The sequence below is a fragment of the Eubalaena glacialis genome, chromosome 2 (genome assembly GCF_028564815.1).
Source record: "Eubalaena glacialis isolate mEubGla1 chromosome 2, mEubGla1.1.hap2.+ XY, whole genome shotgun sequence".
NCBI classification, from domain to species: Eukaryota; Metazoa; Chordata; class Mammalia; order Artiodactyla; family Balaenidae; genus Eubalaena; species Eubalaena glacialis.
In genome coordinates this window covers 15,772,616-15,787,781 of record NC_083717.1, presented here as the reverse complement: position 1 = coordinate 15,787,781, position 15,166 = coordinate 15,772,616, and the positions used below count along the sequence as shown (strand labels likewise).

At 38.4% G+C, this 15,166-nt stretch overlaps 1 protein-coding gene across 1 annotated transcript in view; it reads left to right on the top strand.

Annotated features, from left to right (window-relative positions):
- The window catches only part of MALRD1 (MAM and LDL receptor class A domain containing 1), a 607,787-nt gene that overhangs the window by 571,256 nt on the left and 21,365 nt on the right, over positions 1–15,166 (top strand). The window contains exons 38-39 of the mRNA XM_061181405.1: positions 5,982–6,061; positions 6,154–6,250. Coding sequence (XP_061037388.1) covers positions 5,982–6,061; positions 6,154–6,250 — 177 coding nt within the window. The remainder of the gene's footprint in view (positions 1–5,981; positions 6,062–6,153; positions 6,251–15,166) is intronic.

Here is a 15,166-nt window from a genome sequence, read left to right as displayed (position 1 = left end):
AGGGCCTTTGGCCATGTGGCCAAAGCAGGATGGGGCAGGAGGATGTATGTATGAGATGTCTAGCAGGTAAATTGATGAAATTTTGGTGATTGAGATGATGAAGTGGAGAACGGATATGGGGATTCAGAAACTTTTAAACTTATACATCTTTTTTTTTTTTAACATAAAATTCTTATCTCTTTCTGATGCTTGGAATGTCATATTTCACAATAAGATTAAGATTCCCTTTAAAGGGTTTCATAATTGTTAGGAAAAATGCAATCCAGTGTGTTCTCCCCATTATCCTGAATCACTAAAAAGTATTGGATCAGGTCAGCTAATTAAAATCTAAAGTTAAATATTCAAATATCAACATGCTATGAAATAACTGACAAATAAAATTTGTCTTTCGTTACTTTAGACTTATTTGAACAATTCAAGTAGTTTAAAAAGGACAGAGTAAACCCTCTGCTGGTTCCCACCAAATTAATCCATGAACACATTCTTAGAAAATGTGTGGCTCCTCATTTGTTTTTCCTGGCAATGAGACAGATGAACTGGGACCTGCACACAAATGGCAGAAAGGATGGGAGATCTTTTGTTCCAGGTGTTAGTAATGAATGGGTGTTCCCAAGCACACCCAGAAATAAGTTGTTATTTTATTATAACTCCTCACTTATTACCTACTAGTAGCAGAAGACCTGTTAGAATTTAGGAAAGATTAGGGTGTTGGCTGTGGCTGAAAGAGTCTAATCACATTTTATTTCTCCCTTTCTCCTGTTTGTGTTAAGAAAACAGGCCCTTATGCATGGATAGAGTGGGAGGTTTATCTTTCTCTTTCAAGAGGGCTCTACCTAATACTTCTAAATGTTATAAAATATGCTGCAGCTAATTAGTCAAGGAGGAAATTAGTCCAAGCAAATTAATCACTGGTACTCAATGTGGAATTTCAGTGCTTTGTGACTCAGAGATTATTTAGTGGCTTCTCCTGCTTTCTTGTTTTCTGTTAAAATGAATTCATCCATGACAACAAGGATGGCCCATTAGGGGCTACCTCAATTGTCCCACTCCCCTTCTGCTGGCACAGGCTCAGCCTAGGGATCAGAAAGCACTCGGTCTGAGCTGATGCTTTCATGCAAAGTTGGGACGGCACTACTTTCTCCCCCTTGGAGTACTTCCGACGGGTAGAAACCACAGAGGATGGGGCGGGGCGGGGCGGGGGGAAGAAATGTTCATCACAAGCAGCGAGCATCCTAAACACCTGCTTTTCCTTCCCCTCCCTGTATAACTGGCTCAAGAACCTCCAGGCATATTCAGATGTAAAAATGCTTTTTAAATGGCATAATTAATAAGTCATGAAAACAGAAGCTGTAGCAATGTCTTTTCACTGCTCCCTAAGTCTTACTGATGCTCAGGCAGGGATGGAGACAGGGCAGTTGTCAGATGCCAGCTCCCTGGAGGGCCAGTATGTTAGGGCAGGGAATGGTCAGGACCATGATTTACACCAGAAAGCAAAAGGCTGGGTATCAAAGAGCCTGACACAGATAACACTTTACAGTTAACAATGTACTTTCACATGCATTGTTTTATTTAATTCTCCTACACATCTTGTTAGGTAAGTTGTAAGTCTTACTGTTTATAAATAGGAAACTGAAGTGATTTGACTCTCCTAAAGCCACATAGCTAGAAAGTGGCAGAGTCTAGCCTGAAATCCAGGTGCCCTGACTCTCATTACTTACTCTTTTCCCAGCTCTACATCTGCCTCCCCTACACCTAGATGTTTCCAAGGTAAAGCTTAATGTGATAAATGGGAGTTTTCAGACCATGAGGCTCAGGAATATCCCCACTGTTTCTCTCCTAACAGACAAAAATTGCGAAGTTGACTGCTATTATAAACAACTATATTCCAACTTTAGGAAGACCATGGGAAGCAAAACCATGTAGTGAACAGAGCATCACACGAGAGCCAGAGATGTAGTTTAAAGTCTAGTTCAGAGTGTACCTCTGGTGACTTACTGCTCAACCACTCTGGGCCTTTATTTCCTCAACTATGAAATGGGGAAATAACTCGTATCTTGTAACATTAGTGTTTCACAAGTAATACATTAAAGCATTTAGAATATTGTTTAGCACACAGCAGGTGTTCAATTCAATCTCTATGGGGCTTAGTATATTGTAGTTTTCTGAAGCATGAATGTCATTGTAGGATGATATTGGTTTCTATAAACAAAAATGATTTTAATAATCATAACGTGTTGCTGTAAACATGCCTAATAAAAAGAAAAACAAGTCTACTGCTCTAATGCTAAATGATAAATCTAATCTGGACTATATTCAAAATGCATGCTCCTTATGAAGGGATTTTCCTTCTACAGACATAAAAAACTATAAAATTAGAGTAAGTATGGCTAAAAAAAATATACTGCAGTAAAGAATTGGGAAATCCAGAGGTTAGTTTAGCATCCCATTAATAATCTGAACATAATTCAAACATATCTCTCGAGATCCCATCAGTCATAGATGATATCTATATACTTAGATGACCATTTTTCACTGAAACATTGTTATATAATACATACATAAATTTATAATGCTTTGGAATAAATATAACTTAATATATCACCTGTTCTGTTCATGTCTAGTTGGGACTACACATTTTTTCACTTTCTGGCTCTGGAAAAATAGATTCTTGAAGCTATTTTTTTCATCTTCTTCTTTAGCACTTTTCTTTACCTTTCTTATACTTCATATATTTTATTTTCTGCTTTGTCTCTTATTTATTTTTAAATGTGTTTTTTATCTCCCAAGTTTATGCTCCTACAAATTCTCAAGCATGTCTTGCCCATCCTTTTTATATCTAGCAGACTATCTTGTACACAGTAGACACTCAATAAATATTTTTTTGAATAAAAGATTATTGATTTAATGAGGAGAACTTCAGGGATCAAAATGAAAGAGTAGGAAAACTGGTTTTGTGTGTGTGCTCGTAATAGAAGACCAAACTCAAACTGGCTCAAACAATTAAAGAATTTATTGACTCATGTATCTAAAAGGTCTAAACCCAGAGCAGGCTTGAAACAGGAATGGATTGAAAAGTTTTCAATGCCATTAAGTTTGTTCCTCCATTTCTCCATGATTTCCTAGGCTCTGTCTTCCTGTTTGTTTTATCCTCAGGCTTGCTTTTGTAACAAAATGGTAGCTTCACAGGGCTATACTCTTCCTTTTTCACATCAGAGTTGGGCAGAGGATATTTCTTACCACAAATATCCATCAATATGTACCCACTGGTGACAAAATTCTTACTGGACAAACTTACATCCATGTCTCTCTATGAACCAATCACTGTTGATTAGGAATGCATTGGACAGGGTCCTGAGACAAAAGGCTACACCAAGGAAAATGAGATTAACTCTAGAGGTCAGGTTGTGGTTCCATCCCAACCAAACCATAGAAATGCTTATGATTTGGTGGAGGGAAGGGAAGGAGCGTGGGTGGTTAAATGAATCTGGGGGATAATTAAGTGGTAGTGTGAACTTCCATCATTCTAAAAATAAGGCTGAAATTCTCCAGTGTTAGACTTACACTCATCAGGTATATGAAATAAGTGATAAAACACACAGCCTCAGATTAGCTCAGAATAAATCAAATTTTCCTTAAAAGCTTTTTCTTATGGGTGCTTTCTGAATAAAAACAAGTCATTTTCTTCCCTTTTGTCAAGTTATCAGTTAATTTTTTTTCATTAAACCGATTCTTATGACTCATTATGAAAAAGACCTCCAAAATAATTTCCTCACATCTAACATTTCTTTTTTCCTGACATTAAAACAAAACGAACATGCATTCTAATTTAGACTGAGGTATCCTAGTCTTTAGCACAAATATTATAAAATGTTTATCGTCCTTATGGATCCTTTTGGATTACACAAGACGTGGAATCACCATTGCATTTGATCTTGTTTAATCATAAAATAGCTAAAACATTACCTAAAAAGCGCTATCTAGTCCTTAATTGTCAAGCAAATAAGGTGAATCTCATTGCCCCATTCTTTTAGGGACCTCACTCTTGGCACCAATTATGCAGCACTCCCCATACCCACCGGACTCTAACAGCCACCCAGCTTTCCCACGGCTGTGCCTGGAATGGCCACTGGGACTGGTCTGCTCTGGTTGGCTGGCGTCCACTTAGCCAAAGCACACCCAGTTCTTCCCAATATCTCATCCACTTACCCTATCTGATTTCTCCCCACAAGAGCCTTCGCCCTTCACCCCCAACAACTATGATATTACCCAACACGCTACTACTAAAAACAACAATCTTTGTATTATCTCTTCAGGAAAAGTCAGTCTCTTATTTTTCCTTTGGTATGCTAATATTGCTGATTTGCTGAGGAGAAATAAATAGTTGAGTGAAATGTCTACGCTTCCCTACCCAGATTGCCTGTGAAAAGTAATAGAGAAGATGACTAGCCTTTTCTTTTTAAAACGTCTCAATGATCTTTAATAGAGATCTGTGGTCACCTTGGAGGAGACGAGTCCACCAAACTGTAGAGCAGACAGGATGCTCAATTTTCACTTCTAGCTTGCAGTCCTCAGGGAGATGGGACCAGAGAAACTCCTTTCACTGCCATTGGTCAAAGCGAAAGGAACTTCAGCGTGCCAATTCTAGCATACCATCACTGCAGGTCTCCGTGTTCCAAGACAAGCATTGAGGACCCACCCCATTCAGGAAGATTTTAAAGGAGTCCAGGCAAAATGTGAAGGACTTACATGCAGATTCACATTGCCAGCCTGAGAACTGATAAGGAATACATATTAAGGTTTATGAGAATAAAAAACAAATACTCCAATCTTAAACATTCTAATTTATTTTAATTTGAATGTCAGAGACATCAAAAACAATCAAATTATCTTCAATTTCTACTTTTTAAAGAGTATTTACTAAGGAAAGAAGGCATTCTTATGGGCCTCCTTGAACCACTAAGCTTTTTATATTTAGACAAGCTATTGCTCTTTTGAAGAAATTGCTATTGGTCATTCAGATTTTCAAATTCAAAAGAGAGACTGAGAAAAAAAAAATTAACTGTGTGCTGAAGAAGCATTGCTTCTAACACACCACTTTTAAGCACACACATTCAAAAGCTAGTTTTTAATCCTATTTTATAGCATGTACCATGAATTTGGCAGGAAATTCAACCAAACCCTTCTTAATTTGTATCCTGTTATTTTTGGTAAACAAGAATGTATACATAAGCTTTCACACTCATATGCAAACACATTCCACCAGAGAAATTCTGACACATTCACTGCTTAGAAATAAACCTCGTCTCCCTTTGAGGCACAAGCTAGTCTCCAATTCTGAACTTTCTGAAGGCCATCCATATCAGAGGAGATGTCCCTAGTGTTACAAGTTTCATCACGTATGTCCCTAAATATAGCAGAGGTAGTGAAATCCTCTAGGACTGATGGTATATCCAATTTGATCCTTAACCTGATTCCAAATCTATGAACTTGAAGGATCATCCCCTTGTAACGAGAAATAAAAATACTGATTTATATTTATGTTAATCTATAATTTGAATATTCTCTATTGGTATCTGAAAGAACTGAAATCCATTCACTGTTGAAAAATGTGCTAGCTTTTGAGTTTGAGTCAAATGAAAAAGTAAAGTAATATTTGACACTGGTGAAAAGTGAAGTCAATTTTTGAAAACAAGAAATTAGCCTTGTTCCCACCTTATAGATAAAGAAATCAAGTCCCCACCTTACAGATAAAGTTAAGAAAGGAATAAATATTTTAAAAAAATCATCTTACACAATAATGTAAGAATACAATTTAATTATCTTTTTGCTTTGGTTTAACATTTTTGGTTTCATATCAAAGTTACCCACATTCCTGGTATCTCACTGTTTATTGACATTCATCATTTTATTCCATGACAATACTGCTAAAATATGTTTCCACTTCTTTTTTTGCCAACTATTACATTTTATCTCGTTTCCAGATGTGGACAAGGATGGACGGGAAATCGTTGCCATATCAAGGTTAACCCTCCCATTGCTGATTTCACGGACACTCAGAACAGTAGGTTACATTGTGACCACGGTCACTTGAGTTTTGGAGTCTCTAATATTTTTCACTGAATATTTACATTTTTCATTGGTTTGAAATTCCAGATATATGGACCCTCCTGGGTATTGGATTAGCTTTCCTGACGACTCATATAACAGTAGCGGTCTTGTGTTTTCTTGCCAAGAGAAAAGTACCAGTAAGGTAAGTGATGCCTTTGATTGCTGTGGCAGACCAATTTTCTGAGACATTTCATTTGCTATATTTTCCTTTCACCCCATATTACATACTGGTAACTTTAGTTTTCCATACTTTATGGATTTATTTTTCTGGGTAGAAAGCAAGAGCTACTTAATGATAATCACTCTTGTTTTAAATAAAAAGCATTAAGTTTACTTTTCCAATTATGTTAGGAACATTTTTGATGACACCAGAAAACAGAATCCGACATTCTCCCCAAATTAAAAAGGCATGAGGCGATGGATGTCCCACTTTCTGGTAGTGCCTGGGGAAGGCAGCAGAACTGCCAAAGGGATCCTTTCTTGACTTGCTTAGGGAGGCTGGCTCTAAGCACCCGTGTTCCAGACCAAGACTCCCATGTTCTAGCCAACATACAGAACAGAGGCCAAGAGCTGCTGCACCTGGAGGACCTCTGTGGGCTGGGCTCATGCATAACTAAGATCTCACAACCTACAGTGCCCTTCAGGACCCTGGGGCTTCCTACCCAATACCCATCTTCCCATCACCTGTATGGGAAACACATCACCCCAATAATGAAAGCGATTGACTTTCCCATAAACTGAACAAGGTAAGGGCTAAGAATAAGGTTTAATGAAATTTTTTAATGGATCTTTATTGGAGTATAAATGCTTCACAATACTGTGTTAGTTTCTGTTGTACAACAAAATGAATCAGCCATATGCATACATATATCCCCATATCCCCTCCCTCTCGAGCCTCCCTCCCACCCTCCCTATCCCACGTCTCTAGGTCATTGCAAAGCACCGAGCTGATCTCCCTGTGCTATGCTGCTGCTTCCCAGTAGCTATCTATTTTACATTTGGTAGTGTGTATATGTCAATGCTACTCTCTCACTTCGTCCCAGCTTACCCTTCCCCCCCTCCATGTCCTCAAGTCCATTCTCTACGTCTGTGTCTTTATTCCTGTCCTGCCCCCAGGGTCATCAGTACCATTTTTTTTTTTAGATTCCATATACGTGTGTTAGCATACGGTATTTGTTTTTCTCTTTCTGACTTACTTCACTCTGTATTGCAGACTCTCGGTCCATCCACCTCACTACAAATAACTCAATTTCATTTCTTTTTATGGCTGAGTAATATTCCATTGTATATATGTGCCACATCTTCTTTATCCATTCATCTGTCGATGGACACTTAGGTTGCTTCCATGTCCTGGCTATTGTAAATAGTGTTGCAATGAACATTGTGGTACGTAACTCTTTTTGAATTATGGTTTTCTCGGGGTATATGCCCAGTAGTGGGATTGCTGGGTCATATAGTAGTTCTATTTTTAGTTTTTTTTTTTTAATTAATTAATTAATTTATTTATTTATGGCTGTGTTGGGTCCTCGCTTCTGCGCGAGGGCTTTCTCCAGTTGCGGCAAGCGGGGGCCACTCTTCATCGCGGTGCGTGAGCCTCCCACTGTTGCAGCCTCTCCCGTTGCGGGGCACAGGCTCCAGACGCGCAGGCTCAGTGATTGTGGCTCACGGGCGTAGCTGCTCTGCGGCATGTGGGATCCTCCCAGACCAGGGCTCAAACCCGTGTCCCCTGCATCAGCAGGCAGACTCTCAACCACTGTGCCACCAGGGAAGCCCTATTTTTAGTTTTTTAAGGAACCTCCATAGTGGTTGTATCAATTTACATTCCCACCAACAGTGCAGGAGGGTTCCTTTTTCACCACACCCTTTCTAGTATTTATGGTTTCTAGATTTTTTGATAATGGCCGTTCTGACTGGTGTGAGGTGATACCTCACTGTAGTTTTGATTTGCATTTCTCTAATAATTAGTGATGTTGAGCATCTTTTCATGTGCATGTTGGCCATCTGTATGTCTTCTTTGGTGAAATGTCTATTTAGGTCTTCTGCCCATTTTTTAATTGAACTGTTTTTTTGATATTGAGCTCCATGAGCTCTTTGTATATTTTGGAGATTAATCCTTTGTCCATTGTTTCATTTGCAAATATTTTCTCCCATTCTGAGGGTTGTCTTTTCGTCTTGTTTATGGTTTCCTTTGCTGTGCAAAAGCTTTGAAGTTTCATTAGGTCCCATTTGTTTATTTTTGTTTTTATTTCCATTACTCTAGGAGGTGGGTCAAAAAAGATCTTGCTGTGGTTTATGTCAAAGAGTGCTTTTCTATGTTTTCCTCTAAGAGTTTTATAGTGTCTGGTCTTACATTTAGGTCTTTAATCCATTTGGAGTTTATTTTTGTGTATGGTGTTAGGTAGTGTTCTAATTTCATTCTTTTACATGTAGCTGTCCAGTTTTCCCAGCACCACTTATTGAAGAGGCTGTTTTTTCTCCATTGTATGTCCTTGCCTCCTTTAAATGCATCATCTCTTGCACACCTGAGTTTGTGGTCAGAGATTTAGATTTGCTGCAGATCTCTGTGTCACAGAGCACTGGATAACTGCATTTTCGTTGGTGCCAACTTGTATGTGCCTCCCACTTGAATTCTCCTCAGATGTCCAGTCTGCAATCATGTTAATTAACAGACACCAATCTTGATATCATCAATTAAGGCAAATTTATTATAGAATTATAGTGTTCGTTAGAAAAAAAATACATTTTAATCCATTACTATTAAGAAGATCTTACTCATCTATTAATTCTTTTTTTTTTTTTTAATTTATTTTTGTCTGCGTTGGGTCTTCGTTGCTGCACGCAGGCTTTCTCTAGTTGTGGTGAGAGGTGGCTACTCTTTGTTGTGGTACGCGGGCTTCTCATTGCGGTGGCTTCTCTTGTTGTGGAGCACAGGCCCTAGAATGCGCAGGCTTCAGTAGCTGCTGTGCGTGGGCTCAGTAGTTGTGGCGCATGGCCTCTAGAGCGCAGGCTCAGTAGTTGTGGCACACTGGGCTTAGTTGCGCCATGGCACATGGGATCTTCCAGGACCAGGGATCGAACCCGTGTCCCCTGCATTAGCAGGTGGATTCTTAACCACTGCACCCCCAGGGAAGTCCCCTATTAATTTTTTAGTGGTTTCTTATGTGCCTAAAATATGTCAGACAGTGTGGATACAAATATGAATGAAAATCAGTCTGGACTTAACGTAGTGGGGAAAAACAGAAACAAAGCTACTAAGTGAAATACTGGTTTTGTGCTAGGAAATACATGTATTAGCGTTCTCCAGAGAAACAGAAAGATAAGATAGATAGATAGAAAGCTAGCTAGCTAGTTAGATATCCTATTGTTTCTCTCTTTCTCTCTGTGTATATATATATCTTTAAATATCAAATACATAATATATACTTAATGTATAAACATAATATATTATACAATATATATCATTAATACATTGGTAATTATTATATAACTATTGTTATATTACTATATTGTCTTATCATGTTTAAATATATCAGTATATAATATATAATATATAAAGATATCTCAAATTAACATATATCTCTATATAAAGAATTACATATTCATATATTACATTTATATATATATAAATATATATAATAAATATATAATAAATATTATTACTCCTCAGCAAATAATATATATATAAAAAATAATATATATATATAAATATATTGCAATATATAAATATATTGCTCCTCAGCAAATTTATAAATATATAAATTATATTTATTAATATTAATGAAATAATTTCTATATTTTAATTGTATTAATAAGAAAATTAATAATGTAATATATGAAGAGAGAGGGATTTATTTCAAGGAATTTGCTCCTGTAATAGTGGGGACTGGCAAGCCTGAAACTTGCAGGACAGGCCTGCAAGCTGGAAATCCAAGTAAGAGTTGATGGTGCAGGCTTGAGTCCAAAATCTGCCAGGCAAGCTATCAGACTGGAAACACAGGTAGGATTTTCTGCTGCAGTCTTGAGGCAGAATTCTTTCTTCTTCAAGAAATCTCAGTCTTTTCTCATAAAGCCTTCAAATAAGTGAATGAGGCCCACCCACATTACGGAGGGTAATCTGCTTAAAGTTTGCTGACTGTAAATGCTAATCACATCTGCACATTCCTTCTCAGCAACATCTAGACTAGTGTTTGAGCAAACAACTGAGCTCCATAGCCTAGCCAAGTAGACACATAAAATTAATCATTGCAGTATATAAATAAGCTGTCATATTAACACAACCCGTGGGAGTCCTCAGAAACAACCCTAAATTTCACACCTTCTCCAGATTCCTACTGGACAGCCTGTACTGTCAGGGCTATGGAGAGACCTCTCAGGCGAACACTGGTGGCACCACAGCCCAGCCTGACAGAGCCACCTCTCCTTTCTCTCTTCCATTTCTGTCATTCTTCTGTAATTCTACACTTTCTCTTCCTCTTTGCTCCTCACTGCTGATTTCCCGCCCTGCCCTCTTCTCTCTCACTAGTACCTTCTCTTCTGATTTCCAAAATCTCAAGACAGTGCTTTTATTCCCTATAACTTCCCCAAACAAATATCACTCCAGACAGTGATATTTGTATTTCTCTTGTAAGTGATCTCTTGAATTGTTCACTGCACACCCTGCCCCAGAGGCCGCAGTGAGGAAGTTCCTACTTTGGACCTGCCTCGGCCCAAAGGTGGGGAAGACCCAACCCAGAGCTGCCACCATCCCTCTGCCAGTCCTTTGGATTGGGGGAGGCTTACCCTGAGGCCTCAGAGACTTCTCAAGGATTTGTGGCACAAATAGTTTCAAGGGAGTCAATTTACAGATGCTCAAACTTCAGAGATTCTCTTCTGACTAAGAAAGGTGCATTTGGCCCCAGGGCATTGCCTCTCTTGTGTCTTCTTTCCCAGATGTCCTCATTACCTTACACTTATCCTGAAACTTACCAAAAAGAGATTCCTGTAGCAAAAGAGATTTGAGATAAGCAATATTGAAAGGGGAACAGGAGATGAATCTTTGCCAAATTTATCTTCTCAGTTTCCCAATCTTTCTCTGTCTCTCTTCCTCTTTCTCTCCTTTCCCACTTAGATTTTGAAATCATGATTTCTTTTTAATTGAGGTATATTGTTTTACAATGTTGTGTTAGTTTCTGGTGTACAGCAAAGTGATTCAGTTATATGTGCATATTACATATATTCTTTTTCAGATTACTTTCCATTATAGGTTTTTACAAGGTATCAAATATAGTTCCCTGTGCCATAAAGTAGTACAGTACAGTATTTTATATACACTAGTGTGTATCTGTTAATCCCAAACTCCTAATTTATCCCTTCCCCCCACCCTTTCCCCTTTGGTTTATTTTCTATGTCTGTGAGTCTGTTTCTGTTTTCTAAATAAGTCCATTTGCACCATTTTCTTTTAGATTCCCTGGGACACATTTTAACATATGCATCTGAGTTTAACAATGAAGTCAGTCTTTTTCTGATTTGGTTGATTGGATAGTTAGCAGGACTGGCTTTGTCATTTAGATGAGATGGCAGACAAATTCCATAATTTTAAAGAACTCAATATAAAATATTTCAGAAATTATATTCTTTGCAACCACTAAACTTATCATAAAAATTTTAGATATTAACATGAAAATGTAAAAGGAGATGCATATTTTTCTAAATTATTTTAGGGAAAACTCAAGTGGCAGGGTTCAAAGACCACTGCACCAAGTTTAATTTTCCACCATCTGCACCCTCCACATACACCCTAGCCTTGGGAAAAGTCTCACCATTTCCCCAAAGTGCATGGCTTTTCACACCCTCTGCCTGGCAGAGCTATACAAACTCATGTATTTTTGATATTAAGCAAAAATATCCTGGCATCCCTTTAGGGTTAGTCACTGAGTTGTCAGCATGTTATCCTAAAGATGACAGTTATAGCTCTATTATGTAGTGTTACTACTAAACTGTTTCCATATTAACCAGTTCTTATCTTTACATCCCCAGTTTCTAGCATTGTATGCATAACTGATACCCAATACACACCCATTGAAGGCTATCTATACTTTATTGAACATTATCCATACTTCTGACCATCACCAAAGACATTGCTCCTGTCTACTAATTACTTTTAAATTAAAATGTTGCACATTAACTTTTAAAAAATGTCTTTTTGCATGAAATCTTTTAAGCCCTAAAGCAAGTTAGAATGCTTGGCCAAGAGATGGCTAAATGATAACAATGACTCACCTTGAAAATAATACCAAAACTTTGAGATAGGCAGGAATTAATGTAAGCAGGAAATTCATCATCCTCTCTAAATAAACCTTAACCTTAAGATTTTTCATTAGATTTTATAAAAAGAATCTGTAGCATAAGAGGCCCTTCAGTGACTTGAAAGAAACGTTTTTGTATTAATTTCTTAAAAACATAGGATGGGGATTCCCTGGTGGCGCAGTGGTTAAGAATCCGCCTGCCAATGCAGGGCACCCGGGTTCGAGCCCTGGTCTGGGAAGATTCCCACATGCCGCGGAGCGGCTAGGCCCGTGAGCCACAATTGCTGAGCCTGCGCGTCTGAAGCCTGTGCTCCGCAACGGGAGAGGCCGCGACAGTGAGAGGGCCACGCACCGCGTTGAAGAGTGGCCCCCGCTTGCCACAACTAGAGGAAGCCCTCGCACAGAAACGAAGACCCAACACAGCCATAAATAAATAAATTAATTAATTAAAAACAAAAAACAAACAAACAAAAAACATAGGATGGAGCACTGCATGCTCAGACAATGCTAAGCACAGCAACGAGACTCTTAAAGTTGTTTTTAGAGATGCAGTTCCTGGATTTTATTATACATTCTCTGACCTTTCTGTTAGCTACTTGCCATTGAATGTATTAGTGAGGACACTCTGATTGCAGGGGAAGAAAGCATCTCAAGCACCTTAATCAAAATAAAGAATTTAGTGTAACAATGCACATGTCTTCCAGAGCACAAGGGTAGGAATAAAGAGGTCAGACCTCAGGAAGGCCTGGACCCAGCAGTATTCTTCATCTGCCTCTCATCTCTGCTTTTTGCTTCATTCTTGTTGGTTCTCTCTCTGAAGACATACTTCCTTTTCCCTCTGTCTATATAAGAAAAAGGTGTGGACTAGAGAATGGATGTTTGTTACTCATTATGTCCCCAGATCTGTGACGAGACTATATCTTTGTTTTTACGTCTCCGTTCCATATTCCAAAGGATAACCCTCTGATTAGCCCACTTGGGTCAAGATCCCATTTCTGGTCAAATCAACTGTGGGTGAGCTATGGGGCAGGATTAATAGTACAAATATGGCTGCTGGGTGGGGGGAGGGGTCATCATGAAAGGTCTCTGAAAGGTATCCACTACACCTGTCCCCATGGTCCAAAATCCACCAGATTTTTACTCATGACACTTTAGAGGAAGCAACAAATGTAGCAGCCTTCTAGAGCTGTTTGTGGTTCATACAAAGTAGATGTGACAATCCTGCCTACACCTAGAAATCTAGATTAAAGGATACAAAATAAATAGTGGACTATTTATTCTTAATTTGCTGAAGCCACATAACACCCACAGCTTTCCTATTTTGGATTATATCATCTTTGCCTGGGGGAAAATATGCAATAAATTGCTGTTTATTATGCTGCATTGTGGCACTTACTCCTAAAGAATTGTGTTAATTTAATAAATACACTAACAAAAGTTAAAAATTAACAAACCTATTTCATTCAGTTATGCTGAGAAATGAGATATGTCTATGTCTTTTCTAAAAATTTTCTAAGTAATTTCATAGGATTGTATGTATGTGCAACAGTAAAAAGATTGCTGATTAGGAAATTATAAGACCTGAATGTGATCTTGGGAATGCCTCATTATTCAATGCCACAAATATGTGCTAGTCTTGAGAAAGCTCAAAGGTATATAAGATTATCATCTTATATGCTTTCTGACTCATAACTCCATTATAATATATATTTGACTATGGCATGTGTAACGGTAGAAATGTAAAACAAAATACTTTGGGGGTAAGATGGAAGGAAAGAAGGATCAAAAGAATGATTGTTGTTTGTATTTCTGATAAGAAAGAAGGTTACTAGGATCCCAAAAGCTATACCAGCTGCCCATGAGAATTACAGATGTTCTTGTTTGAGATTTATTGAATAAGTGGCCCTGACCTCCAAATAAAATATCTATCTCTGTAATATTATTCTTTCTCCCAGACCCTTTCCCACTGCTGACACCCTGTATGATAATGTGGCTCTTTGGAGGCAGAAGTTTTGCTTCTCTTCCATTGTGAGATCCTGGCATAGACCTAACCTGGACCCAGCGATGGGTATTTATTCTTAGTCAAAATCAAAACCTTACTTACTCTCTGCCTCAAGGCATTCAGCTGCTCTTGCAGCTAGAATGTCACTAGTGAGCCTGTCCTTCATCCCTGAAATGAATACTTAGTCTTAGCAAACTGGAATTCCACTAGTGGCAATGACCAAGGTCGTCTCATAACGCTTGCGAACATTTGCTCTCTCCACATGTGCATTTGCCCTCAAGAAGTACAGCTGTTAAGATCCACAAACCGAACTCCCCAGTCTCAGTCCTTTGTGCATACATTGGCCATGCTCCGCCAAACCCTGCTAAATGTTTACTTTGAGCTAGAAAAGCCAAATGGAGAGCAGGGTTTCAAAATCTTCCCCTTAAAAACGGGATTGGACCATGTGTGATAATGATGATTTCTCCTCTTCCTCCTTCTTTTTCTTCTCTCTTTTTTTTTTTAAATAAGAATCTTATGCAGCCTATTCTTTTATACTTTTCCCTTCATCCTCACCTTTGTTTGTTTGTTTTTTTAATCCTGAAATGGTAGAACAGGCCCATAAAAGAGGCCTCAACGGAAAAAGAGTCTTTGTCCCAAACTGATCACATCTCTGCTCCTCTCAGAAGAGTCCCATTCCCTACCCTGTGGCCGGGAATTTCATGAAGTCAGAACTCCTCTTATTCAGAGTGGAGTGAGTAGTGCACCGGGGCAAGCCTTGGCATATCACATA